This window comes from Heterodontus francisci, chromosome 13, assembly GCF_036365525.1.
Source record: "Heterodontus francisci isolate sHetFra1 chromosome 13, sHetFra1.hap1, whole genome shotgun sequence".
Lineage (NCBI taxonomy): Eukaryota > Metazoa > Chordata > Chondrichthyes > Heterodontiformes > Heterodontidae > Heterodontus > Heterodontus francisci.
The window spans coordinates 42,479,160-42,505,233 of record NC_090383.1 but is presented as its reverse complement, the minus strand read 5'-3'; the positions used below and the strand labels follow the sequence as shown (position 1 = coordinate 42,505,233).

Below are 26,074 nucleotides of genomic sequence, written 5' to 3'. Positions count from 1 at the left end.
TATTTAGGTTGACATTTCAGTGTAGGCTGTCAGTGTTGCACTGTGGGGAGGTGCTGGGTTTAGGATGAGATGTTCCTGCCTGCTCCCTCAGGTGGATGTAAAAGATTCCATGGCACTATTTTGAAGAAGAGCAGGGAAGGTGTCATGGCCAATATTTAATCCCTCAATCAACATAACCAAAACACATATGGTCATTATCACATTGTTGTTTGTGGGAGCTCGCTGTCCATAAATTGGCTGCTGTGTTTCTGACATCACAACAGTGACTACACTTTAAAAGTACTTCAATGGTTGTAAAGTGTTTTGGGATGTCCTGAGGTTGTGGAGGGCACTATATAAATGTAAGTCTTTCTTCAAAGTAAGACACATATGTAGTCTTATTATCTGGGATAGTTTTGTAAAACACGAATATCAGGATTGAAACTACCACCAGTAAGTCTTGATGGGCTTGTATGAATTTTTTTCTCCGATATTTTAACAGAGGTGTTATCATATTTAAAACCCACATGCATACACAAACTCATACAGTCAGCTTTTAGAGTTAATCTGCTATTCACATTCTCTGTAAATTAATTGTATACAGCTGCAAATGCTCACCTCGATTCCAACCTGACAATTGTTTAGTTGGCTGATTAAACTTCTTCCTTGTCGAAATAAAAATAGAGATATTGAGCAGGTCTTGTAGCATCTGTGGAGAGAGAAACAGAGTTGATGTTTCAAGTCCCTGGCCTTTTTTTTTTAATTTCCAAAATATACTTTATTCATAAAAATCTGTAAAAAATACATTGCCAAACAGTTTCAAACAGCACCAAAAAATACAAACATTGCAAGGGAGATCAGTTTCCTTCAATACAATCATGAGTTGCTTCACAACCCTTCCATTTCACATTTGTCATGCCAATTACATTTTTACATTTACAGCAAATGAAAATTTTCCCGATACAGTTCGAGGGGTTTCCCATGGGTCCAGCCCCTCAGTTCAGCTTGGTGGGGAGACCTTACACTGTGGTCTTTCCCCATCGAGCCTTTGCGGCGGCTGCCCCAAGCCTTAGTGCGTCCCTCAGCATGTAGTCCTGGACCTTGGAATGTGCCAGTCTGCAACATTCGGTGGTGGACAACTCTTTGCGCTGGAAGACCAGCATGTTTCCGGCAGACCAAAGGGTGTCTTTCACCGAATTGATAGTCCTCCAGCAGCAGTTGGATGTTTGTCTCGGTGTGTGTTGGGATGAACCTCGACAAAAACCACTGCATCTCTTTCCACACCTGCTTTGCAAAGACAAGGAGGAGGTGGGCAATCGTCTCTTCCCCACCACAGCCACCGTGGGGGCATTGCGCGGAGGGGGCGAGACTTCGGGCCTGCAGGAAGGATCTGACGGGGGAGGGCCCTTCTCACCACCAGCCAAGCTATATCTAGGTGCCTGGCCTTTTTTTTTAATTTCCAAAATATACTTTATTCATAAAAATCTGTAAAAATTACATTCCCAAACAGTTTAAAACAGCATCAAGTCAAAAAATACAAACAGTGCAAAGGTGATCAGTTTCCTTCTATACAATCATGAGTTGCCTCACAACCCTTCCATTTCACATTTGTCATGGTGCCTGGCCTTTCCACAGCATTGTGATTTTCACATTTCCAGTGTCCACAATATTCCATTCTTCTCTGAAGAAAGGTTCAATCGTCCCATAACTATTAAAGTAATACTTTTACAAAAAAAAACCTAGTGTACGGCAGAATATACCATTTTGAAAACATATAGAAGTAAAAAAGGGCAAAACATCACATTTGTTAGCGTAAAAGTTTCTTTCAGAAGTTGAATTCGGAAATTTGCAACGATTGGACCATTTGACACTGCGCATGCGTTGAGAGGTGTTTGCGCCTGCGCTGAACAAACTGGTGACGGTTGATCGGTGAGGGAGAAGGTTCCGGAAAAAGTGGGGAGGCAATATAGTGGAGAAGACAGCAGATTGAGTACCTCGGCGAGTGGAAATTGAGGTGTTGACTGTCATAGTAAGTAAGACCGGTCCTGACTTACGTTAATGGCGTGTGTGGACTTGCAGTGGGCTGTGAGTTGCTGTACCCGAACATTTTTACCGTAAATATTGCGATTGGGGGTTGTGCGGAGAGCGATCCTTGCAATCTGTACATAAAATCTCGGGTGAACAAGGAGTGTTCCAGAAGGAGAGAGGACAATAAGCGGCACAGTAGTTAGCACGCAGCCTCGCAGCTCCAGTGACCCGGGTTCAGTTCTGGGTACTGCCTGTGCTGCGTGCAAGTTCTGCCTTCCACCGGGTGCTCCAGTTTCTTCCCAGAGCCAAAGATGTGCAGGTAAATTGGCCATTGTAAATTGCCCCTAGTGTAGGTATGTGGTAGGAGAATTGAGGGAAGATGGGGATGTAGTAGTGAATATGGGATTAATGTAGGATTAGTATAAATGGGTGTTGGATGGTTGGCCAAAGGGCCTGTTTCAGTGCTGTATTTCTCTCTGACTATTCCAGAAGGACATGCTGTTCTCCCTTCGTCAGATACAGGAGAAATGCCGTGAACAACAGATGCCCCTCTACATTGCTTTCATTGATCTCACCAAAGCCTTTGACCTCGTCAGCAGACGTGGTCTCTTCAGACTACTAGAAAAGATCGGATGTCCACCAAAGCTACTAAGTATCATCACCTCATTCCATGACAATATGAAAGGCACAATTCAACATGGTGGCTCCTCATCAGAGCCCTTTCCTATCCTCAGTGGTGTGAAACAGGGCTGTGTTCTCGCACCCACACTTTTTGGGATTTTCTTCTCCCTGCTGCTTTCACATGCGTTCAAATCCTCTGAAGAAGGAATTTTCCTCCACACAAGATCAGGGGGCAGGTTGTTCAACCTTGCCCGTCTAAGAGCGAAGTCCAAAGTACGGAAAGTCCTCATCAGAGAACTCCTCTTTGCTGACGATGCTGCTTTAACATCTCACACTGAAGAATGCCTGCAGAGTCTCATCGACAGGTTTGCGTCTGCCTGCAATGAATTTGGCCTAACCATCAGCCTCAAGAAAACGAACATCATGGGGCAGGATGTCAGAAATGCTCCATCCATCAATATTGGCGACCACGCTCTGGAAGTGGTTCAAGAGTTCACCTACCTAGGCTCAACTATCACCAGTAACCTGTCTCTAGATGCAGAAATCAACAAGCGCATGGGTAAGGCTTCCACTGCTATGTTCAGACTGGCCAAGAGAGTGTGGGAAAATGGCGCACTGACACGGAACACAAAAGTCCGAGTGTATCAGGCCTGTGTCCTCAGTACCTTGCTCTACGGCAGCGAGGCCTGGACAACGTATGCCAGCCAAGAGCGACGTCTCAATTCATTCCATCTTCGCTGCCTTCGGAGAATACTTGGCATCAGGTGGCAGGACTATATCTCCAACACAGAAGTCCTTGAAGCGGCCAACATCCCCAGCTTATACACACTACTGAGTCAGCGGCGCTTGAGATGGCTTGGCCATGTGAGCCGCATGGAAGATGGCAGGATCCCCAAAGACACATTGTACAGCGAGCTCGCCACTGGTATCAGACCCACCGGCCGTCCATGTCTCCGTTATAAAGACGTCTGCAAACGCGACATGAAATCGTGTGACATTGATCACAAGTCGTGGGAGTCAGTTGCCAGCATTCGCCAGAGCTGGCGGGCAGCCATAAAGACAGGGCTAAATTGTGGCGAGTCGAAGAGACTTAGTAGTTGGCAGGAAAAAAGACAGAGGCGCAAGGGGAGAGCCAACTGTGCAACAGCCCCAACAAACAAATTTCTCTGCAGCACCTGTGGAAGAGCCTGTCACTCCAGAATTGGCCTTTATAGCCACTCCAGGCGCTGCTTCACAAACCACTGACCACCTCCAGGCGCGTATCCATTGTCTCTCGAGATAAGGAGGCCCAAAAGAATTCCAGAAGGAGAGGGTATGTATTTATGCAGCAAACAGATCTTGCTATATATATGTTGTTACGGCCAGGTTGGGGAGGGAGGGGGTGTCGGACTCCCTGTTTTCCCCTTCTCTTGTTTGGCAGCAACAAGGTTAATCCTTTTTTTAACGCAGTGGCTGAACATGTGTCGGGTTGGGCCCCCATCGTCAGGGTCCGGCTTTCGGGCTCGGGCCGGGCCGGATACACACGGTAAGTCTTCTTCTTTGGCCTCCTTGTCTCGGGAGACAATGGGTGAGCGCCTGGAGGTGGTCAGTGGTTTGTGGAGCAGCGCCTGGAGTGGCTATAAAGGCCAATACTAGAGTGACAGACTCTTCCGCAGGTGCTGCAGAAAAAATTGGTTGTCGGGGCTGTTACACAGTTGGCTCTCCCCTTGCGCTTCTGTCTTTTTTCTTGCCAACTGCTAAGTCTCTTCGACTCGCCACACTTTATGCCCGGCCTTTATGGCTGCCTGCCAGCTCTGGTGATCGCTGGCAACTGACTCCCATGACTTGTAATCAATGTTACAGGACTTCATTAAAAGCAAAATACTGCGGATGCTGGAAATCTGAAATAAAAACAAGAAATGCTGGAACCACTCAGCAGGTCTGGCAGCATCTGTGAAAAGAGAAGCAGAGTTAACGTTACGGGTCAGTGACCCTTCTTCGGAACTGACAAATATTAGAAAAGTCACAGGTTATAAGTAGGTGAGGTGGGGGTGGGGCAAGAGATAACAAAGGAGGTAGAGATTGGGCCAGGCCACATAGCTGACCAAAAGGTCACGGAGCAAAGGCAAACAATATGTTAATGGTGTGTTCAAAGACAAAGCATTGGTACAGATTAGGTGTAAATACACTGAATATTGAACAGCAGCAAGTACAAACCTGAAAAAAAACAGTTGGTAAGCAAACTGAACAAACTAAGATGAAATGAAATAAATGCAAAAAAAAATTGTACATTTTTTATCTACCTTAATGCTTTGCAAGACACCCAACACCACCTCCTTTTTGATAAAGAAGAACAAAGAAAATTACAGCACAGGAACAGGCCCTTCGGCCCTCCAAGCCTACGCCGATCCAAATCCTCTATCTAAACCTGTCGCCTATTTTCTAAGGGTCTGTATCTCTTTACTTCCTGCCCATTCATGTATCTGTCGAGATACATCTTAAAAGACGCTATCGTGCCGGCGTCCACCACCTCCGCTGGTAATGTGTTCCATGCACCCACCACCCTCTGCATAAAGAACTTTCCACGCATATCCCCCCTAAACTTTTCCCCTTTCACTTTGAACTCGTGTCCCCTTGTAATTGAATCCCCCACTCTGGAGGAAAAAGCTTCTTGCTATCCACCTTGACTAGACCTCTCATGATTTTGTACACCTCAATCAGGTCCCCCCTCAACCTCCGTCTTTCTCATGAAAATAATTCTAATCTACTCAACCTCTCCGCATAGCTAGCGCCCTCCATACCAGGCAACATCCTGGTGAACCTCCTCTGCACCCTCTCCAAAGCATCCACATCCTTTTGGTAATGTGGCGACCAGAACTGCACGCAGTATTCCAAATGTGGCCGAACCAAAGTCCTATACAACTGTAACATGACCTGCCAACTCTTGTACTCAATACCCTGTCCGATGAAGGAAAGCATGCCGTATGCCTTCTTGACCACTCTATTGACCTGCGTTGCCACCTTCAGGGAACAACGGACCTGAACACCCAAATCTCTCTGTACATCAATTTTCCCCAGGACTTTTCCATTTACTGTATAGTTCACTCTTGAATTGGATCTTCCAAAATGCATCACCTCGCATTTACCCTGATTGAACTCCATCTGCCATTTCTCTGCCCAACTCTCCAGTCTATCTATATTCTGCTGTATTCTCTGACAGTCCCCTTCACTATCTGCTACTCCACCAATCTTAGTGTCGTCTGCAAACTTGCTAATCAGACCACCTATACTTTCCTCCAAATCATTTATGTATATCACAAACAACAGTGGTCCCAGCACTGATCCCTGTGGAACACCACTGGTCACACGTCTCCATTTTGAGAAACTCCCTTCCACTGCTACTCTCTGTCTCCTGTTGCCCAGCCAGTTCTTTATCCATCTAGCTAGTACACCTTGGACCCCATGCGCCTTCACTTTCTCCATCAGCCTACCATGGGGAACCTTATCAAACGCCTTACTGAAGTCCATGTATATGACATCTACAGCCCTTCCCTCATCAATCAACTTTGTCACTTCCTCAAAGAATTCTATTAAGTTGGTAAGAAAACCATGTTGCCTATTACTGATAAGCCCATTTTCTTCCAGATGGGAATAGATCCTATCCCTCAGTATGTTCTCCAGCCGCTTCCCTACCACTGACGTCAGGCTCACTGGTCTATAATTACCTGGATTTTCCCTGCTACCCTTCTTAAACAAGGGGACAACATTAGCAATTCTCCAGTCCTCCGGGACCTCACCTGTGTTTAAGGATGTTGCAAAGATATCTGTTAAGGCCCCAGCTATTTCCTCTCTCGCTTCCCTCAGTAACCTGGGATAGATCCCATCCGGACCTGGGGACTTGTCCACCTTAATGCCTTTTAGAATACCCAACACTTCCTCCCTCCTTATGCCGACTTGACCTAGAGTAATCAAACATCTGTCCCTAACCTCAACATCCGTCATGTCCCTCTCCTCGGTGAATACCGATGCAAAGTGCTCGTTTAGAATCTCACCCATTTTCTCTGACTCCACGCATAACTTTCCTCCTTTGTCCTTGAGTGGGCCAATCCTTTCTCTAGTTACCCTCTTGCTCCTTATATATGAATAAAAGGCTTTGGGATTTTCCTTAACCCTGTTTGCTAAAGATATTTCATGACCCCTTTTAGCCCTCTTAATTCCTCGTTTCAGATTGCGCCTACAATCCCGATATTCTTTCAAAGCTTCGTCTTTCTTCAGCCGCCTAGACCTTTTGTGTGCTTCCTTTTTCCTCTTAGCTAGTCTCACAATTTCATCCATGGTTCCCTAATCTTGCCATTTCTACCCCTCGTTTTCACAGGAACATGTCTCTCCTGCACGCTAATCAACCTCTCTTTAAAAGCCTCCCACATATCACATGTGGATTTACCTTCAAACAGCTGCTCCCAATCTACATTCCCCAGCTCCTGCCGAATTTTGGTATAGTTGGCCTTCCCCCAATTTAGCACTCTTCCTTTCGGACCACTCTCGTCTTTGTCCATGAGTATTCTAAAACTTATGGAATTGTGATCACTATTCCCAAAGTAGTCCCCTACTGAAACGTCAACCACCTGGCCGGGCTCATTTCCCAACACCAGGTCCAGTATGGCCCCTTCCCGAGTTGGACTATTTACATACTGCTCTAGAAAACCCTCCTGGATGCTCCTTACAAATTCTGCTCCATCTCGACGTCTAACACTAAGTGAATCCCAGTCAATGTTGAAAATCTCCTATCACCACCACCCTGTTGCTCCTACATCTTTCCATAATCTGTTTACATATTTGTACCTCTATCTCACGCTCGCTGCTGGGAGGCCTGTAGTACAGCCCCAACATTGTTACCGCACCATTCCTATTTCTGAGTTCTGCTCATATTGCCTCACAGCTCGAGTCCTCCATAGTGCCTTCCTTCAGCACAGCTGTGATATCCTCTTTGACCAGTAATGCAACTCCTCCACCCCTTTTACCTCCCTCTCTGTCCCGCCTGAAGCATCGGTATCCTGGGATATTTAGTTGCCAATCATACCCTTCCCTTAACCAAGTCTCAGTAATAGCAATAACATCATACTCCCAGGTACTAATCCAAGCTCTATGTTAATCTGCCTTACATACTACACTTCTTGCATTAAAACAAATACACCTCAGACCACCAGTCCCTTTGCTTTCATCATCTGCTCCCTGCCTACTCTTTCCCTTAGTCACGCTGACTTCATTATCTAGTTCCTTACAGGCTTTAGTTACTACATCCTTACTCTCCACTGACCTCATCTGGTTCCCATCCCCCTGCCACATTAGTTTAAACCCTCCCCAACAGCGTTAGCAAAAGCACCCCCAAGGACATTGGTTCCAGTCCGGCCCAGGTGTAGACCGTCCAATTTGTAATCGTCCCACCTCCCCCAGAACCGGTCCCAATGTCCCAAAAATCTGAACCCCTCCCTCCTGCACCATCTCTCAAGCCACGCATTCATCCTGACTATTCTTTCATTTCTACTCTGACTATCACGTGGCACTGGTAGCAATCCTGAGATTACTACCTCTGAGGTCCGACTTTTTAACTTGGCTCCTAACTCCCTAAATTCTGCTTGTAGGACCTCATCCCGTTTTTTACCTATATCATTGGTGCCTATGTGCACAACGACTACTGGCTGTTCACCCTCCCCCTTCAGAATGTTCTGCAGCCGATCTGAGACATCCCTGACCCGTGCACTTGGGAGGGAACATACCATTCGGGAGTCTCGTTTTTGACCACAGAACCGCCAATCTACTCCCTTTACAATGGAATCCCCTATGACTATAGCCCTTCCATTCTTTTTCCCGCCCTTCTGAACAGCAGAGCCAGCCACAGTGCCATAAACCTGGCTACTGCTGCCTTCCCCTGGTGAGCCATCTCCCTCGACAGTATCCAAAACAGTATACCTGTTGTGGAGGGAGATGACCGCAGGGGACACCTGCGCTGCCTTCCTGCTCTTACTCTGCCTTTTGGTCACCCATTCCCTTTCTCCCTCAGCAATCCTAATCTGCGGTGTGACCAATTCACTAAACGTGCTATCCACGACCTCCTCAGCGTCGCGGATGCTCCAAAGTGAGTCCATCCGCAGCTCCAGAGCCGTCATGCGGTCTAACGAGCTGCAGCTGGACACACTTCCTGCACGTGAAGGAGTCAGGGACATTAGCCATGTCCCTGAGCTCCCACATTGAGCAAGAGGAGCTTGTCACGGGTCTGAGATCTCCTGCCATTTTTAATGTTAAGCTTAAACTTAGTTAAATGAAAAAGGAATGAAAAGTTTTTTACCAATCACACGATAAAAAAAAAGAGAAATAGAAAAAGCCTGACTTTATCTACACACCACTGAGTCCTTTTTTTTGTTTAGAGGAGGAGGGCGGGTGGGAGACACTACAAGTGTAGTGTCTCAGGTTCAGAAACGGCCCAAATATATTGGGTTTTACTTACACAGCAGCCCCCTGGTCTCTGCCGAAAACAAAAGGAAATTAAATTTACTTTAAACTGACCTTCCCAGCTGCTCACTCGCTCGCACTCTCTGCTCCCAAAAAAGCTGCTGCAATGAAAGGCAAGTTATTTTAAACGGCCCAAATATATAGGGTTTTACTTACCCAGCAGCCCCCTGGTCTCCGCCGAAAACAAAAGGAAATTAAATTTACTTTAAACTGACCTTCCCAGCTGCTCACTCGCTCGCACTCTCTGCTCCCGAAAAAGCTGCTGCAATGAAAGGCAAGTTATTTTAAACGGCCCAAATATATTGGGTTTTACTTACACAGCAGCCCCCTGGTCTCCGCCGAAAACAAAAGGAAATTAAATTTACTTTAAACTGACCTTCCCAGCTGCTCACTCGCTCGCACTCTCTGCTCCCGAAAAAGCTGCTGCAATGAAAGGCAAGTTAGTTTAAACGGCCCAAATATATAGGGTTTTACTTACACAGCAGCCCCCTGGTCTCCGCCGAAAACAAAAGGAAATTAAATTTACTTTAAACTGACCTTCCCAGCTGCTCACTCGCTCGCACTCTCTGCTCCCGAAAAAGCTGCTGCAATGAAAGGCAAGTTATTTTAAACGGCCCAAATATATAGGGTTTTACTTACACAGCAGCCCCCTGGACTCCACCGAAAACAAAAGGAAATTAAATTTACTTTAAACTGACCTTCCCAGCTGCTCACTCGCTCGCTCGCACTCTCTGCTCCCGAAAAAGCTGCTGCAATGAAAGGCAAGTTATTTTAAACGGCCCAAATATATTGGGTTTTACTTACACAGCAGCCCCCTGGTCTCCGCCGAAAACAAAAGGAAATTAAATTTACTTTAAACTGACCTTCCCAGCTGCTCACTCGCTCGCACTCTCTGCTCCCGCAAAAGCTGCTGCAATGAAAGGCAAGTTATTTTAAACGGCCCAAATATATAGGGTTTTACTTACCCAGCAGCCCCCTGGTCTCCGCCGAAAACAAAAGGAAATTAAATTTACTTTAAACTGACCTTCCCAGCTGCTCACTCGCTCGCACTCTCTGCTCCCGAAAAAGCTGCTGCAATGAAAGGCAAGTTATTTTAAACGGCCCAAATATATTGGGTTTTACTTACACAGCAGCCCCCTGGTCTCTGCCGAAAACAAAAGGAAATTAAATTTACTTTAAACTGACCTTCCCAGCTGCTCACTCGCTCGCACTCTCTGCTCCCGAAAAAGCTGCTGCAATGAAAGGCAAGTTATTTTAAACGGCCCAAATATATAGGGTTTTACTTACACAGCAGCCCCCTGGTCTCCGCCGAAAACAAAAGGAAATTAAATTTACTTTAAACTGACCTTCCCAGCTGCTCACTCGCTCGCACTCTCTGCTCCCGAAAAAGCTGCTGCAATGAAAGGCAAGTTATTTTAAACGGCCCAAATATTTAGGGGTTTACTTACCCAGCAGCCCCCTGGTCTCCACCGAAAACAAAAGGAAATTAAATTTACTTTAAACTGACCTTCCCAGCTGCTCACTCGCTCGCTCGCACTCTCTGCTCCCGAAAAAGCTGCTGCAATGAAAGGCAAGTTATTTTAAACGGCCCAAATATATTGGGTTTTACTTACACAGCAGCCCCCTGGTCTCCGCCGAAAACAAAAGGAAATTAAATTTACTTTAAACTGACCTTCCCAGCTGCTCACTCGCTCGCACTCTCTGCTCCCGAAAAAGCTGCTGCAATGAAAGGCAAGTTATTTTAAACGGCCCAAATATATAGGGTTTTACTTACCCAGCAGCCCCCTGGTCTCCGCCGAAAACAAAAGGAAATTAAATTTACTTTAAACTGACCTTCCCAGCTGCTCACTAGCTCGCACTCTCTGCTCCCGAAAAAGCTGCTGCAATGAAAGGCAAGTTATTTTAAACGGCCCAAATATATAGGGTTTTACTTACCCAGCAGCCCCCTGGTCTCCACCGAAAACAAAAGGAAATTAAATTTACTTTAAACTGACCTTCCCAGCTGCTCACTCGCTCGCACTCTCTGCTCCCGAAAAAGCTGCTGCAATGAAAGGCAAGTTATTTTAAACGGCCCAAATATATTGGGTTTTACTTACACAGCAGCCCCCTGGTCTCCGCCGAAAACAAAAGGAAATTAAATTTACTTTAAACTGACCTTCCCAGCTGCTCACTCGCTCGCACTCTCTGCTCCCGAAAAAGCTGCTGCAATGAAAGGCAAGTTATTTTAAACGGCCCAAATATATAGGGTTTTACTTACCCAGCAGCCCCCTGGTCTCCGCCGAAAACAAAAGGAAATTAAATTTACTTTAAACTGACCTTCCCAGCTGCTCACTAGCTCGCACTCTCTGCTCCCGAAAAAGCTGCTGCAATGAAAGGCAAGTTATTTTAAACGGCCCAAATATATAGGGTTTTACTTACACAGCAGCCCCCTGGTCTCCGCCGAAAACAAAAGGAAATTAAATTTACTTTAAACTGACCTTCCCAGCTGCTCACTCGCTCGCACTCTCTGCTCCCGAAAAAGCTGCTGCAATGAAAGGCAAGTTATTTTAAACGGCCCAAATATATAGGGTTTTATTTACACGGCAGCCCCCTGGTCTCCGCCGAAAACAAAAGGAAATTAAATTTACTTTAAACTGACCTTCCCAGCTGCTCACTCGCTCGCACTCTCTGCTCCCGAAAAAGCTGCTGCAATGAAAGGCAAGTTATTTTAAACGGCCCAAATATATTGGGTTTTACTTACACAGCAGCCCCCTGGTCTCCGCCGAAAACAAAAGGAAATTAAATTTACTTTAAACTGACCTTCCCAGCTGCTCACTCGCTCGCACTCTCTGCTCCCGAAAAAGCTGCTGCAATGAAAGGCAAGTTATTTTAAACGGCCCAAATATATAGGGTTTTACTTACCCAGCAGCCCCCTGGTCTCCGCCGAAAACAAAAGGAAATTAAATTTACTTTAAACTGACCTTCCCAGCTGCTCACTAGCTCGCACTCTCTGCTCCCGAAAAAGCTGCTGCAATGAAAGGCAAGTTATTTTAAACGGCCCAAATATATAGGGATTTACTTCCCCAGCAGCCCCCTGGTCTCCGCCGAAAACAAAAGGAAATTAAATTTACTTTAAACTGACCTTCCCAGCTGCTCACTCGCTCGCACTCTCTGCTCCCGAAAAAGCTGCTGCAATGAAAGGCAAGTTATTTTAAACGGCCCAAATATATAGGGTTTTACTTACCCAGCAGCCCCCTGGTCTCCGCCGAAAACAAAAGGAAATTAAATTTACTTTAAACTGACCTTCCCAGCTGCTCACTCGCTCGCACTCTCTGCTCCCGAAAAAGCTGCTGCAATGAAAGGCAAGTTATTTTAAACGGCCCAAATATATTGGGTTTTACTTACACAGCAGCCCCCTGGTCTCCGCCGAAAACAAAAGGAAATTAAATTTACTTTAAACTGACCTTCCCAGCTGCTCACTCGCTCGCACTCTCTGCTCCCACAAAAGCTGCTGCAATGAAAGGCAAGTTATTTTAAACGGCCCAAATATATAGGGTTTTACTTACCCAGCAGCCCCCTGGTCTCCGCTGAAAACAAAATGAAATTAAATTTACTTTAAACTGACCTTCCCAGCTGCTCACTCACTCGCACTCTCTGATCCCAAAAAAGCTTCCCAGCTGCTCACTCGCTCGCACTCTCTGCTCCCGAAAAAGCTGCTGCAATGAGATGACTGCATTGAGATGACAATAATGAGATGACTGAGACTATCTGCACTCCCTTCCCTAGGCTCATCATCCACCAAGTCCTTCTCTTTGGTGAATACTGATGCAAAGTACTCATTTAGTACCTCGCCCATTTCCTCTGGCTCCACCCATAGATTCCCTTCTCTGTCATTGAGCGGGCCAACCCTTTCCCTGGTTACCCTCTTGCTCTTTATATATGTATAAAAAGCCTTGGGATTCTCCTTAATCCTTTTTGCCAATGACTTTTCATGACCCCTTTTAGCCCGCCTGACTCCTTGCTTACGTTCCTTCCTACTTTCTTTACATTCCTCAAGGGCTTCGTCTGTTGCCAACCTTCTAGCCTTACGAATGCTTCCTTTTTCTTTTTGACTAGGCTCACAATATCGCTCATTATCTCAGGTTCCCGAAACTTGCTAAACTTATCCTTCTTCCTCACAGAAACATGCCGGTCCTGGATTCTAATCAACTGACATTTGAAAGACTCCCACATGTCAGATGTTGATTTACCCTCAAACAGCTGCCCCCAATCTAAATTCTTCAGTTCCTGCCTAATATTGTTATCATTCGCCTTCCCCCAATTTAGCACCTTCACCCGAGGACTACTCTTATCCTTATCCACAAGTACCTTAAAACTTATGGAATTATGGTCACTGTTCGCGAAATGCTCCCCTACTGAAACTTCGACCACCTGGCCGGGCTCATTACCCAATACCAGGTCCAGTGCGGCCCCATTCCTAGTTGGACTATCTACATATTGTTTCAAGAAGCCCTCCTGGATGCTCCTTACAAATTCTGCCCCATCCAAGTCCCTAGCACTAAGTGAGTCCCAGTGAATATAGGGGAAGTTAAAATCACCGTCCACTCCAACCCTGTTACCTTTGCATCTGTTAATGTACCGTTCAACATGCGAGATCATGTTGGGCCACCATCCAACCTGTGAGAGTTTGGATAAGGTGGTCTGAGTGGAACAGTGTCTACCAGTGGGATGAGAATGGAAAGGTACGTCATCTCATTTGAAAGGGAGGGGAGAACTGTAAACAACCGACTCATCCTGGGTATAGCCCTGATTTTACAAGCTGGTCTGCTCAGCCCAAGCTGAGGGGGCTGATAAGGACTTTCCCTGTAGGTGCCACTCTATGACCTGGGAGTAGGGTGGGTGTGATTTCTGGCGGTTGGTTAAATCAAGTGGGGCAGTATCCGCTGCACCGACAGGAAGGGAGGATGAGGTTACCCTCTCGGGTACAGGTTCCCCGGTCAAGGCAGCTTCCTTTGCCGCCCAGCCTGCAAGGTTGTTGCCTCGGGTGCGGAGTGAGGAGTCTTTCCTGTGGGCGTTAACCTTACCAATGTGACAAGGGCACAATGGTTCTGCAGGCTGTTGCACAGCATGAGGCTTTTACCATCTGAGGAGCAGTACAAGTTTTTGTGATACAGGGGGAGAGCAATAGCTGGGTTGCACACATAACTACTATCCAACCAGATATTTGTGGTGGAAGCAATAATTTTGGCAGCTACCAGGACAGCAGTCAGCTCGGCTTGTTGTGACGAGTGGGTTGAGACGTTGAACTGAAGGGTCTGATCTGGTAAGACAATAACACATCCGGTGTGAGGGGATCCATCCGCATGATATGATGACCCATCGAAGTAGGCATTCTGGGCGTCTCGGATAGGAGTCTGATGCATTGGGTGATCATCAAGATCCAGCACTGGTTACAGGCACTGTTGTGGGTGACCCTGGTAGGCTAGCTTTAATGGCAACAGGGTGTTTTGCCTTGGGGTGATACCTAAGTCTCTTTGTGAGAGTTCAAGAGTCAATTTACTAATATGCTGTGAAGAGACAAGAGTATCGACAGGTTTGAGTAAAATGTTCAATGGTGTGTGCGGAGAATGCAGGATTACCTTCTGAACTCTAGTAATGTAAGTGAAGTGTTTCATAGCCCAAAAGGTGGTCAGTAGATGGTGCTCACAGGCAGAATAGGTATTTTTCTGCCGCCTATAGGATACAAGATGCATAGGCAATAGGTTGGAGTCTTCCTCCTCTTTCTTGGCTGAGTGCTGCTGTGAGGCTTCGGTCTGTTGCTCCTACCTCTAAGTGAATGTGCTAGGTTGAATCAGGGGCTAGCAGGCAGGTTTCCTGCATGACAGCTTGTTTGAGCTTCTCTACTGAGATGGTGTGTTCGGCAGTCCATGCCTCAGTAATGCCGTGATTGTCCTCCTCCAATAGATCATATGGTGGTTTAGCAAGTTCAGCAAGATTTGGTATAAAATTTCTCTGATAGCCTATGAGCCCGAGTAGTGACCCTAGGGAGGGTTTTTGAAACAGGAAGGGGGAGTCGTTGAACAATCTCTACCTTGTGTTGGTCAGGGTTGAAACCCTTAGCTGAGACGTTGAGACCCAGGAAGATAACTTACTTCTTATCAGTTGAGCCTTCTTCGGGTTGACTTTGAGACCAACCTTCCCTAGCAGGGTGAGGAGTTCATCCAAGAGAGCCAGATGTTCCTTTAAAGCCTCTGGCTAATAAATGGTCGTCAACATACTATAAAAGACACTCTGGTTAGAAAATTCAGGATCCGGACCATTCGCGCATGAAAAATTGATGGGGAGTTGTGGAAGCCATGCGGAAGGCACGTCCACATGTACTCCTGAACTTCAGAAGTCAATGCAAACTTATACTGATCATCTTCAGCAATGGGGATGCTCCAAGATCCATTCACAATGTCCAAAGTAGAATAGAATTATGCCTTGGGAGGGAGACTGGATAAGAGTGTTGGTGCCTTGCTGACTATGGGAGCTTGCCTCGGATTCACTTTGTTTAAAGCTCTGTAATCAATGGTTAGTCTCCACGAGCCATCGGGTTTCTGTACAGGCCAAATTGGGGAATTGGTCGTAAAAGTACAAGTGCGCAAGATGCCCTGCTCAAGAAGGGATTGGACAACTTCTAGTACATAAGGAAAACTATCCTTGAGGATAGGATATTGCTTGCAAGGTTGGTGGGGAGGGTCATTAATGTGTTCCTCGCTCTCTGTGTCCAGCAAACACAGGGGCATGCTGCTCAATGATTGACACTACTTGCTGGTCCCGAGCGTGTAGAGAGCGTGTCTGATACTTTTGATCAATTCACCTCCTCCTGTCCCAAACCAAATACAACTTTGATTATAATCAATAATAGCTCCCGTTTGGTTTAAAACATCGCTTCCCAAAATTCCACCTTCGTCCGTCATAAACATAAAGGTTCTTTGACCGATATGATAGCTTGATCAACTGAGAGGTCAATAGCTGATCCTGAATGCGGCAAAGTTTGAGCTCCGGTTACCCTGTAATGGAAAAACAACCTTTCTTCGCCACAGCCTGGCATTCAGGGTGTGGCAGTGAATGATGGTCACGGAAGATCCAGTGTAAATAAGCAAAATTTGTTGTCGGCCCCCAGGCAGCAATACAGGAACCATAGGACGTCCGTTCGCATCTCGTCTGAACCCTACTTCAGACCGTAAATGAAGGGCTTGATCCTGTCAGCAGGTTATTTCCCTGCTCTTGGGGTGGGTGGCAAGAAGTGTATGCCACTGGGCTGCCACCCTGTTGTGTGGAAATTAAGGTCTGCATTATGGTGGACAATTTATCCAGGTTGCTAGCTGTTCCAGCAGCCAGCTTTCCAGATTATTTGCTAAGGCATCCACCTTCGCTTCAAGGGCATTTGGTCCCCGGGGTGAATCGGGAAGAGGGTCTGTGATTCAGGCCACCCAGCATTAGATCACTGGCCTCTGGCCTCCAGAAGTTGCTGCTGTTCAGGGGCTCTGCAGTCCCTTGCTATATGCCCTGTTCGACCACAATTGTGACATGGCCCCATGCTTCTAAGTGGAGGAGCTGATGGGGTAATTTTGGGTCCTTCTGCAGTTCAAACAGGGTTACCCTCTGTGGTAGTTTGGCTTTTGGCAAATGTCCAAGTGCTTTCAGTGCTCTGGAGCAACTGAGCCCACTGAGTAACATGGCCAACAATGTGAACAAGTGCGGCTCGCAGGGTAGGCTGTATAGACTCTGGAGCAGTTCCTACAGATTGGAGGGTGGCAAATGTAACCCCACTATTTAAAAAAGGAGGGAGAGAAAAAACAGGGAATTACAGACCAGTTAGCCTTACATCAGTAGTGGGGAAAATGCTGGAGTCTGTTATAAAGAATGTGATAGAACACTTGGAAAGCATAAAGGGAAATCATGCTTAACAAATCTACTGGAGTTTTTTTGAGGATGTAACTAGTAGAATGGATAAGGGAGAGCCAGTGGATATGGTGTATTTGGATTTTCAGAAGGCTTTTGATAAGGTCCCACATAAGAGGTTAGTGTGTAAAATTAAAGCACGTGGGATTGGGGGTAATACATTGGCATGGATTGAGAATTTGTTGACAGACAGGAAACAGAGTCGGAATAAACGGGTCTTTTTTCCGGGTGGCAGGCAGTGACTGGTGGGGTACCGTAGGGATCAGTGCTTGGGGCCCCAGCTATTCACAATATATATTAATGACTTGGGTGAGGGAAGTAAATGTAACATTTCCAAGTTTGCAGATGACACAAAGCTGGGGGGGAATGTGAGCTGTGAGGAGGATGCAAAGAGGCTCCAATGTGATTTGGACAAGTTGGGTGAGTGGGCAAATGCATGGCAGATGCAGTATAATGTGGATAAATGTGAGGTTATCCATTTTGGTTGTAAAAACAGAAATGCAGATTATTATCTGAATGGTGATAGATTGGGAAAGGGGGAGGTGCAGTGAGACCTGGGTGTCCTTGTACACCAGTTGCTGTAAGCAAGCAGTTAGGAAGGTGAAAGGTATGTTGGCCTTCATTGCAAGAGGATTTGAGTACAGGAGCAAGGATGTCTTACTGCAGTTATACAGGGCCTTGGTGAGACCACATCTGGAGTATTTTGTGCAGTTTTGGTCTCCTTATCTGAGGACGGATGTTCTTGCCATGGAGGGAGTGCAAAGAAGATTTACTAGGCTGATTCCTGGGATGGCAGGATTGACGTATGAGGAGAGATTGGGCCGACTAGGCCTGGATTCACTAGAGTTGAGACGAATGAGAGGGGATCTCATAGAAACCTACAAAATTCTAACAGGACTAGACAGACTAGATGCATGGAGGATGTTCCCAATGGCTGGGGAGTCCAGAACCAGGGGTCACAGTCTCAGGATACGGGTTGTGCCATTTAGAACTGAGATGAGAAATTTCTTGACTCAGAGGGTGGTGAACCTGTGGAATTCTCTACCGCAGAAGGCAGTAGAGGTCATTAAATATATTCAAGAAGGAGATAGATATATTATTGCCAAAGGGATCATAGTGGCATGGGTAAAAGATTGGTTAGCAAACAGGAAACAGAGTAGGCATATATGGGTCATTTTCTGGTTGGCAAGATGGAACGAATGGTGTGCCTCAGGGATCTGTGCTGGGGCCTCAACTTTTTACAATTTATATAAATGACTTGGATGACAGGAAGGAAGGTATGGTTGCTAAATTTACTGATGACACAAAGATAGGCAGAAAGTTAACTTGTGAAGAGGACATAACGGGGCTACAAAGGAATATAGATCGGTTATGTGAGTGGGCAAAGACCTGGCAAGTGGAGTATAATGTGGGAAAGTGTGAAATTGTCTACTTTGGCAGGAAGAATAAAAAAGAAGCATATTATCTAAATGGTGAGAGATTGCAGCGCTCTGAGATGCAGAGGGATCTGGGTGTCCTTGTGCATGAATCACAAAAGGTTAGTATGCAGGTACAGCACGTAGTTAGGAAAAGTAATAGAGTGTTATTGTTTATCGCGAGGGGACTTGAATACAAAAGTAGGGAGGTTATGCTTCAGCTATGCAGGGCATTGGTGAGACCACATCTGGAGTGCTGTGTACAGTACTGGTCTCCTTATGCGTTGGAGGCATACCGAGAAGGTTTATTAGACCAATACCTGGAATGGGCGGGCTGTCTTACCACTGTAACTATGTCCCCTAGTTTGACCCCCCCCCCTGCCCACCAGTGGAAACATCTTCTCAACATCTACCCTGTCAAGCCCCCTTAAAATCTTGTGTTTCAATAAGATCACCTCTCATTATGCTAAACTTGAATGAATAAAGGCCTATCCTGTTTAGCCGTTCTTGATAAGACGACCTCTTTATCCCAGGAATTAGCCCAGCGAACCTTTTCTGAACTACCTCCAATGCTAGTATATCCTTAAATACGGGGACCAAAACTGTACGTAGTATTCCAGGTGTGGCCTCACCAACACCCTGCACAGTTGTAACAAGACTTCCCTGTTTTTAAATCTAACTCCCTAGAAATCAAGGCCAAAATTCCATTTGCCTTCCTAATTACTTGCTGTACCTGCATGCTAACTTTTTGTGTTTCATATGCAAGAACATCCAGATCCCTCTGTACTGCAGTATTTTGTAATCTTTATCTAAAAAATAATCTGCCTTTTTATTATTCCTATCAAAGTGCATGACCTCACACTTTCCCCACATTGAACTCCATCTGCCAAGTTTTTGCCCATTATCTATATCCCTTTCCAGATTCTTTGTGTCCTCATCACAACATGCCTTCCCACCTATATTTGTATTGTGAGCAAATTTGGATCCAGTATACTCTGTCCCTTCCTCCAAGTCATTAATATAGATAGTAAATAGCTGAGGCCCTAGGACCGATCCTTGTGGCACCCCACCAGTTACGGCTTTCCAACCTGAAAAAGACCCATTGATCCCGACTCTCTGCCTTCTGTGTGTTAGCCAATCCTCAATCCATGCCAACACATTACCCCAATACCCTGAGCTCTTATTTTATGCAATAACCTTTTAAGTGGCACCTTATCGAATGCCTTCTGAAAATCCAAATACGCTATATCTACCAAATCCCCTTTCGCCACTCTGCTTGTTAAATCCTCAAAGAACTTTAATAAATTTGTCAAACATTATTTCCCTTACATAAAACCATGTTGACTCTAATTGCATTATGTTTTTCTAAATGTCCTGCTATTTCTTCCTTAATAATGGACTCTAGCATTTTCCCACTGACAGTCATTAAGTTAACTGGTCTATAGTTTCCTGCTTTCTGTCTCCCTCCTTTCTTGAATAGGGGCGTCACATTAGCGGTTTTCCAATCCGCTGGTACCGTACCGGAATCCAGTGAGTTTTGGTATGTTATGACCAATGCCTCCACTGTCTCTGCAGCCACTTCTTTTAAAAACCCTTGGATGCAGGCTTTTAAATATTTTTTTAAAATACCCCATTAAATAACTAAGATAAAAGCAGAAAACTGGTGCAGGAAGTTTCTTGCTCTTTCAGACAGTATTAAAAACACAAGTGACATTGAAGGGTGTGGGAGAATAGTGACGTTTTGGCCTTGCATTGTGCAAAACCTTGGCTTTTAACTTGTCTGCCTTTCGTCCCATCAATTTGTCCAGCACCTTTTCCCTCATGATAGTGATTGTTACAAGTTCCTCCCTCCCGTTTACACCTTGCTCATCTATTATTGTCAGGATGTTTGAGAAGCAAAAAAGGTATGATCACGCTACTGGGGGTATTATATACCGTTCCAAATAGTGAGAGAGGTAGAGGAGCAAATCTGCAGGGCAATCAGATGTGCAGGAACTACAGAGTTGGTTTGGGATAATGTAAAGGGTAAGGATGGGAGGAATTTCTGAAAAATGTTCAGGAGAACTTCCTTGACCAGTATGTTCTCGGTCTAGCTTGAAAGGAGGTATTGCTGGTCCTGGGGAATGAGTTGGGCTGAGTGGACCAGATGTCTGTAGGGAAACAATGGAGAAGAGCAAGGGACAATCTAAAGTAGAACTTCTAAATTGGAAGAGGGATAACTTTAATGGGATGAGATGGGATCTAGCCAGGGTAAAATGGAACCAAGGATTGACACGAAAAACTGGAAATGAACAATGGGTAATCTTTAAAGAGGAGATGTTTCAGGTGCAGGCTAAGTACAATCCAACAAAGGTGAAGGGTAAGGGAACCAAAGCCAGGGCTCCTTGGATGATGAATAAGATAGAGAATATGATGAAACAAAAGAAGAAGGTGAATTCTTCAAGTGAGAATTCTGCCAAGTACACTAAGTTCAGATGGGAAATGAAGAGAAAAATAAGACTGGCAAAGAGAAAATATGAGCGTAGAATGGTCGTTAACATAAAAGGGGACCCAAAAATATTCTATCGGCATCTAAATAGTAAGCAGATATTAAGAAGTAAAGTGTGGCCAATTAGGGACAAGGAGGGTGATATATTCTTAGAGGAGCAAGGCAGGGCTAGAAAGTGTAATGAGTACTTTGTTTACTAAGGCAGAGGATGCTGACAGAATATCGGTAGAAGCAGAGATGGCAGAGGTAATGGGTGGGGTGAAAATTGATAAGAATGGATATACTGGAAATGCTTAGAGTGGATAAGTCGTGTGTTCTGGATAGCTGGCATCCCAGGTTGCGAAAGGAAGTGGGAGTGGAGATAGTGGAAAGGCTTGCCATAATCTTCTAATCTTCCCGAGATGCAGGGGGGTTTGCCAGAGGATTGGAGAGTGTCAAATGTGACCTCCTTATTCAACGAGTGTAGGGCCATTCCTACTAACTACAGTTTAACCTAAGTGGTGGGTAGGGTTTTAGAAACAATCGGGGGAAAAAATCAACAGGCACTTGGAGAGCTTTGAGTTAATTAAGGAAAGCCAGCACAGATTTGTAAAAGGCAGATCATGCTTGACTAATGTAATTGAATGTTTTGAAGAAGTAACAGAAGGTTGATGAAGGGAAAGCAATGGATGTTGTCTATATGGATTTTAACAAAGTGCCACAGAAAAGCCTGATTAACAAAATTGAGGCTCATGGAATAGAAGGGTCAGTATCAGTTTGGATTAAATAATTGGCTTAAGAACAGAAAACAGCGAGTCACGGTGAATGGTTGTTTTTCAGACTGGAGGATGGTAAGCAGTGGTGTTCCCCAAGGGTCAGTACCAGGACCACTGCTTTTTTTTTGATAAAGATAAATGATTTGGAAATTGGAATGCAGAGTAAAAGTTCAGAATTTTTGCCAATAATATCAAACTTGGAGGTGTGGCAGACATTGAGGGTAATGCCAACCAACTGCCAACAGAACATAGACTAGCAGAATGGCCAGGCGAGTAGCAGATGGAATTTAGTGAGCTGGTGCATTTTGGCAGAAGGGATAGGGAAAGGCAATATAGACTAAATGGCACAATTCTAAAGAGTGTCCAGGTACTGGGGGTTCATGTGCGTAGCTGTTTGAAGGGCATTTTTAGAGAGTAATTAGTGAAGCTTATGGGTTCTTGGGCTCCTTAAGCAGATGTATTGCGCACAAATGTAAGTAGGTAATGCTGAAACTTTATAAAGCTCTTGGTTAGGCCATAACTAGGGTATTGTGTCCAGTTCTGGTCACTTCAGGAAGATGTGAGGGCCCTTGAGAGGTTGCAGAGGAGATTTTCCAGAATGGATTCCGGGACGAGGGATTGTCGGTACAAGATTAGATTGAAGAAGCTGGGTTGCTCTCCTTGGGGCAAAGGAGATTGAAGGGAGTTTTGATAGAGGTGTACTAGATTATGACCGGTTTGGATAGGGTAGACAAAGAAAAGCTGTTCCCATTAACTGATTGTCCCTGGTCCTTGTACCCAGATTTAAGGTTTTGGGCAAGAGATGCAGAATGGATGTGAGGCAGAACTGTTTTACCTAGTGAATGGTAATGACCTGGGTCATGCTGCCTACAAGGATGGTGGAAGTGGAGATGATGAAATGATTTCAAAAGGAAATTGGATGGGCACTTGAGGGAAATAAACTTGCAGGGCTACAGGGATAGAGCGGGGGAATGGATCTGAGTGGATTGCTGTACAGAGCCGGCATGGACCCAATGGGCTGAATGGCTTCCTTCTGTGCCGTAATAACTCTCTGACTAAATGGGAGCAAAGCAGGCACCAGGGACTCCGACTACGCCTTTTATAGGGAGGTGAGACACCAGCATGTCTGGTTGGACTCAATGACTTGTACTCTGTTGGAATTTCTATGTAATTGTAGGTAATTGAAGTTTTCAAGAGTGAGAACAGAATTCACAAACTTGATCTAGTCATATATTTCACCAAAAGGATAATAGTGTTGTGATTAATTTACTACAAGGCCCTGGCAGTTAAACAGCAAAAATGGATTTTAGAGACCATCAGATTGGTGCAGCTTCATAATGGCTTCCTATTTCTAAAAATTCTTATCTATTGTTTTTTCTCTTAATAGATATGGCTTCTTTTGAAGAAGTAGAGATCGTTTCTGGACAGCACTCTAAACCGGCAGGACTGGTTCTCCAATATGGAACGGCAGGATTCCGTGCAAAGGCTGAACAGCTAGATCACGTGATGTATCGCATGGGCTTGCTGGCAGTGTTGAGGTCCAAGAAAACCAAATCTACTATTGGTGTAATGGTCACAGCCTCCCATAATCCAGAGGTAAGATTCAAAGGGAAACTAGTTTTTCACTGAGCTGTGGATTCTAATTTACCCTTGTCAGGTTTTCAGTCGCAGAATGGTATGAAGGACAAAAAAGTCCAGATTGTCCATAAAGCCTACAATAAAAGCAAAATACTGCGGATGCTGGAAATCGGAAATAACAAAAAAGTGCTGGAAATACTCAGCAGGTCTGGCAGCATCTGTGGAGAGAGAAGCAGAGTTAACGTTTCAGGTCTGTGACCTTTCGTCAACTGAGTTCTGATGAAACGTCACAGATCTGAAACATTAACTCTGCTTCTCTCTCCACAGATGCTGCCAGACCTGCTGAGTATTTCCAGCACTTGACGTTTTATTTTCCATAAAGCCTGTCTTGTATTCAAATAGTGTAACTTCAACACACCATGACCACTTTCGCAACCCCTTTGTAATGAGGCATGTTTGAACACTTAAAAGAGAATACCTGAAAGCAAAGTGAATTGGTTTCTTCATAATTATGATTGTCATACATTCTTTGTTGAAAATGATTCTATCCTATAATTAAGGTGACAATACAATTTGTATTTAATATTTGCAAAAGTGGAACACATGAAGATTGATGGGGATGAAAATAGAATAACCTGCATACCTTAAATCAGGGCAGGACGTATACAGTGAATAGCAGGGCCCTGGGGAATGTTGTTGAGCAGAGAGACCTTAGGGTGCAAGTACATAGTTCCCTGAAAGAGGCAACAAAGGTAGACAGGGTGGCGAAGGTGGCGTATGGCATGCTTGCCATCATTGGCCGAGGCATTGAGTAGAAGAGTTGGGACGTCATGTTACAGTTGTACATAATGTTGGTTAGGCCGCATTTGGAGTACTGTGTGCAGTTCTGGTCTCCGCAGTACAGGAAAGATGTGATTAAGCGAGAGAGGGTGCAGAAAAGATTCACAAGGATGTTGCCTGGTTTGGAGGGTTTGGGTTAGAAAGAGAGATTGGATAGGCTGGGTCTGTTTTCCCTGGAGCGAAGGAGGCTGAGAGGGGACATGACAGAGGTATATAAAATTATGAGAGTCATAGATAGCCAGAGTCTGTTTCCCATGGTAGGGGTGACTAAAACTAGAGGGCATAGATTTAAGGTGAGAGGGAGGAGGTTCAAAGGGGATCAAAGAACAGTACAGCACAGGAACAGGCCATTCGGCCCTCCAAGCCTGTGCTGATCTTGATGCCTGCTTAAACTAAAACTTTCTGCACTTCCGGGGACCGTATCCCTCTATTCCCATCCTATTCATGTATTTGTCAAGATGCCTCTTAAACGTCGTTATCGTACCTGCTTCCACCACCTCCCCCGGCAGCAAGTTCCAGACACTCACCACCCTCTGTGTAAAGAGCTTGCCTCGCACATCCCCTCTAAACTTTTCCCCTCTCACCTTAAACCTATGTCCCTTAGTAACTGACTCTTCCACCCTGGGAAAAAGCTTCTGACTATCCACTCTGTCCATGCCGCTTATAACTTTGTAAACCTCTATCTATCATGTCTCCCCTCCACCTCCGTCGTTCCAGTGAAAACAATCCGAGTTTATTCAACCTCTCCTCATAGCTAATACCCTCCAGACCAGGCAACATCCTGGTAAACCTCTTCTGTACCCTCTCCAAAGCCTCCACGTCCTTTTGGTAGTGTGGCGACCAGAATTGCACGCGATATTCTAAGTGTGGCCTAACTAAAGATCTGTACAGCTGCAGCATGACTTGTCAATTTTTATACTCTCTGCCCCGACCGATGAAGGCAAGCATGCCGTATGCCTTCTTGACTACCTTATCCACCTGCGTTGCCACTTTCAGTGACCTGTGGACCTGTATGCCCAGATCTCTCTGCCTGTCAATACTCCTAAGGGTTCTGCCATTTGCTGTATACTTCTCACCTGCATTAGACCTTCCAAAATGCATTACCTCACATTTGTCCGGATTAAGCTCCATCTGCAATTTCTCCGCCCAAGTCTCCAACCGATCTATATCCTGCTGTATCCTCTGACAATCCTCATCACTGTCCGCAACTCCACCAACCTTTGTGTCGTCCGCATACTTACTAATCAGATCAGCTACATTTTCCTCCAAATCATTTATATATACTACAAAGAGCAAAGGTCCCAGCACTGATCGCTGCGGAACACCACTAGTCACATCCCTCCATTCAGAAAAACACCCTTCCACTGCTACCCTCTGTCTTCCATGACTGAGCCAGTTCTGTATCCATCTTGCCAGCTCCCCTCTGATCCCATGTGACTTCACCTTTTGTATCAGTCTGCCATGAGGGACCTTGTCAAAGGCTTTACTGAAGTCCATATGGACAACATCCACTGCCCTTCCTTCATCAATCATCTTTGTCACTTCCTCAAAAAACTCCATCAAATTAGTGAGACACGACCTCCCCTTCACAAAACCATGCTGCCTCTCTCTAATAAGTTCCTTTGTTTCCAAATGGGAGTAAATCCTGTCCCGAAGAATCCTCTCTAATAATTTCCCTACCACTCAGGTAAAGCTCACCGGCCTATAATTTCCTGGATTATTTTTGCTTCCCTTCTTAAACAAAGGAACAAAGGCTATTCACGCTCACAATATCCCGCGTTATCTCAGGTTCCCGAAACTTGCAAAACTTAACCTTCTTAAACAAAGGCTATTCTCAGGTCCTCTGGGACCTCACCTGTAGCCAATGAGGATGCAAAGATTTCTGTCAAGGCCCCAGCAATTTCTTCCATTGCCTCCCTCAGTATTCTGGGGCAGATCCCATCAGGCCCTGG

The 26,074-nt window shown here is 45.4% G+C and overlaps 1 protein-coding gene across 8 annotated transcripts in view; it reads left to right on the top strand.

Annotated features, from left to right (window-relative positions):
- Positions 1 to 1,897: 1,897 nt before the first annotated feature.
- Positions 1,898 to 26,074, top strand: part of pgm3 (phosphoglucomutase 3) — a 134,072-nt gene continuing 109,895 nt past the window's right edge. For 7 of the 8 annotated variants that reach the window (XR_010976187.1, XR_010976188.1, XR_010976191.1 and 4 more), the window contains exons 1-2: positions 1,898 to 2,008; positions 23,092 to 23,300. Coding sequence is in view for 3 of the 8 variants with exons in the window: in XM_068044717.1 (XP_067900818.1) it covers positions 23,094 to 23,300 (207 nt within the window). In the remaining 5 variants the exon portion in view is untranslated. Of the gene's footprint in view, positions 2,009 to 3,883; positions 3,941 to 23,091; positions 23,301 to 26,074 lie in introns of those variants that run through there. The other variant, XM_068044718.1, reaches the window with a different exon arrangement.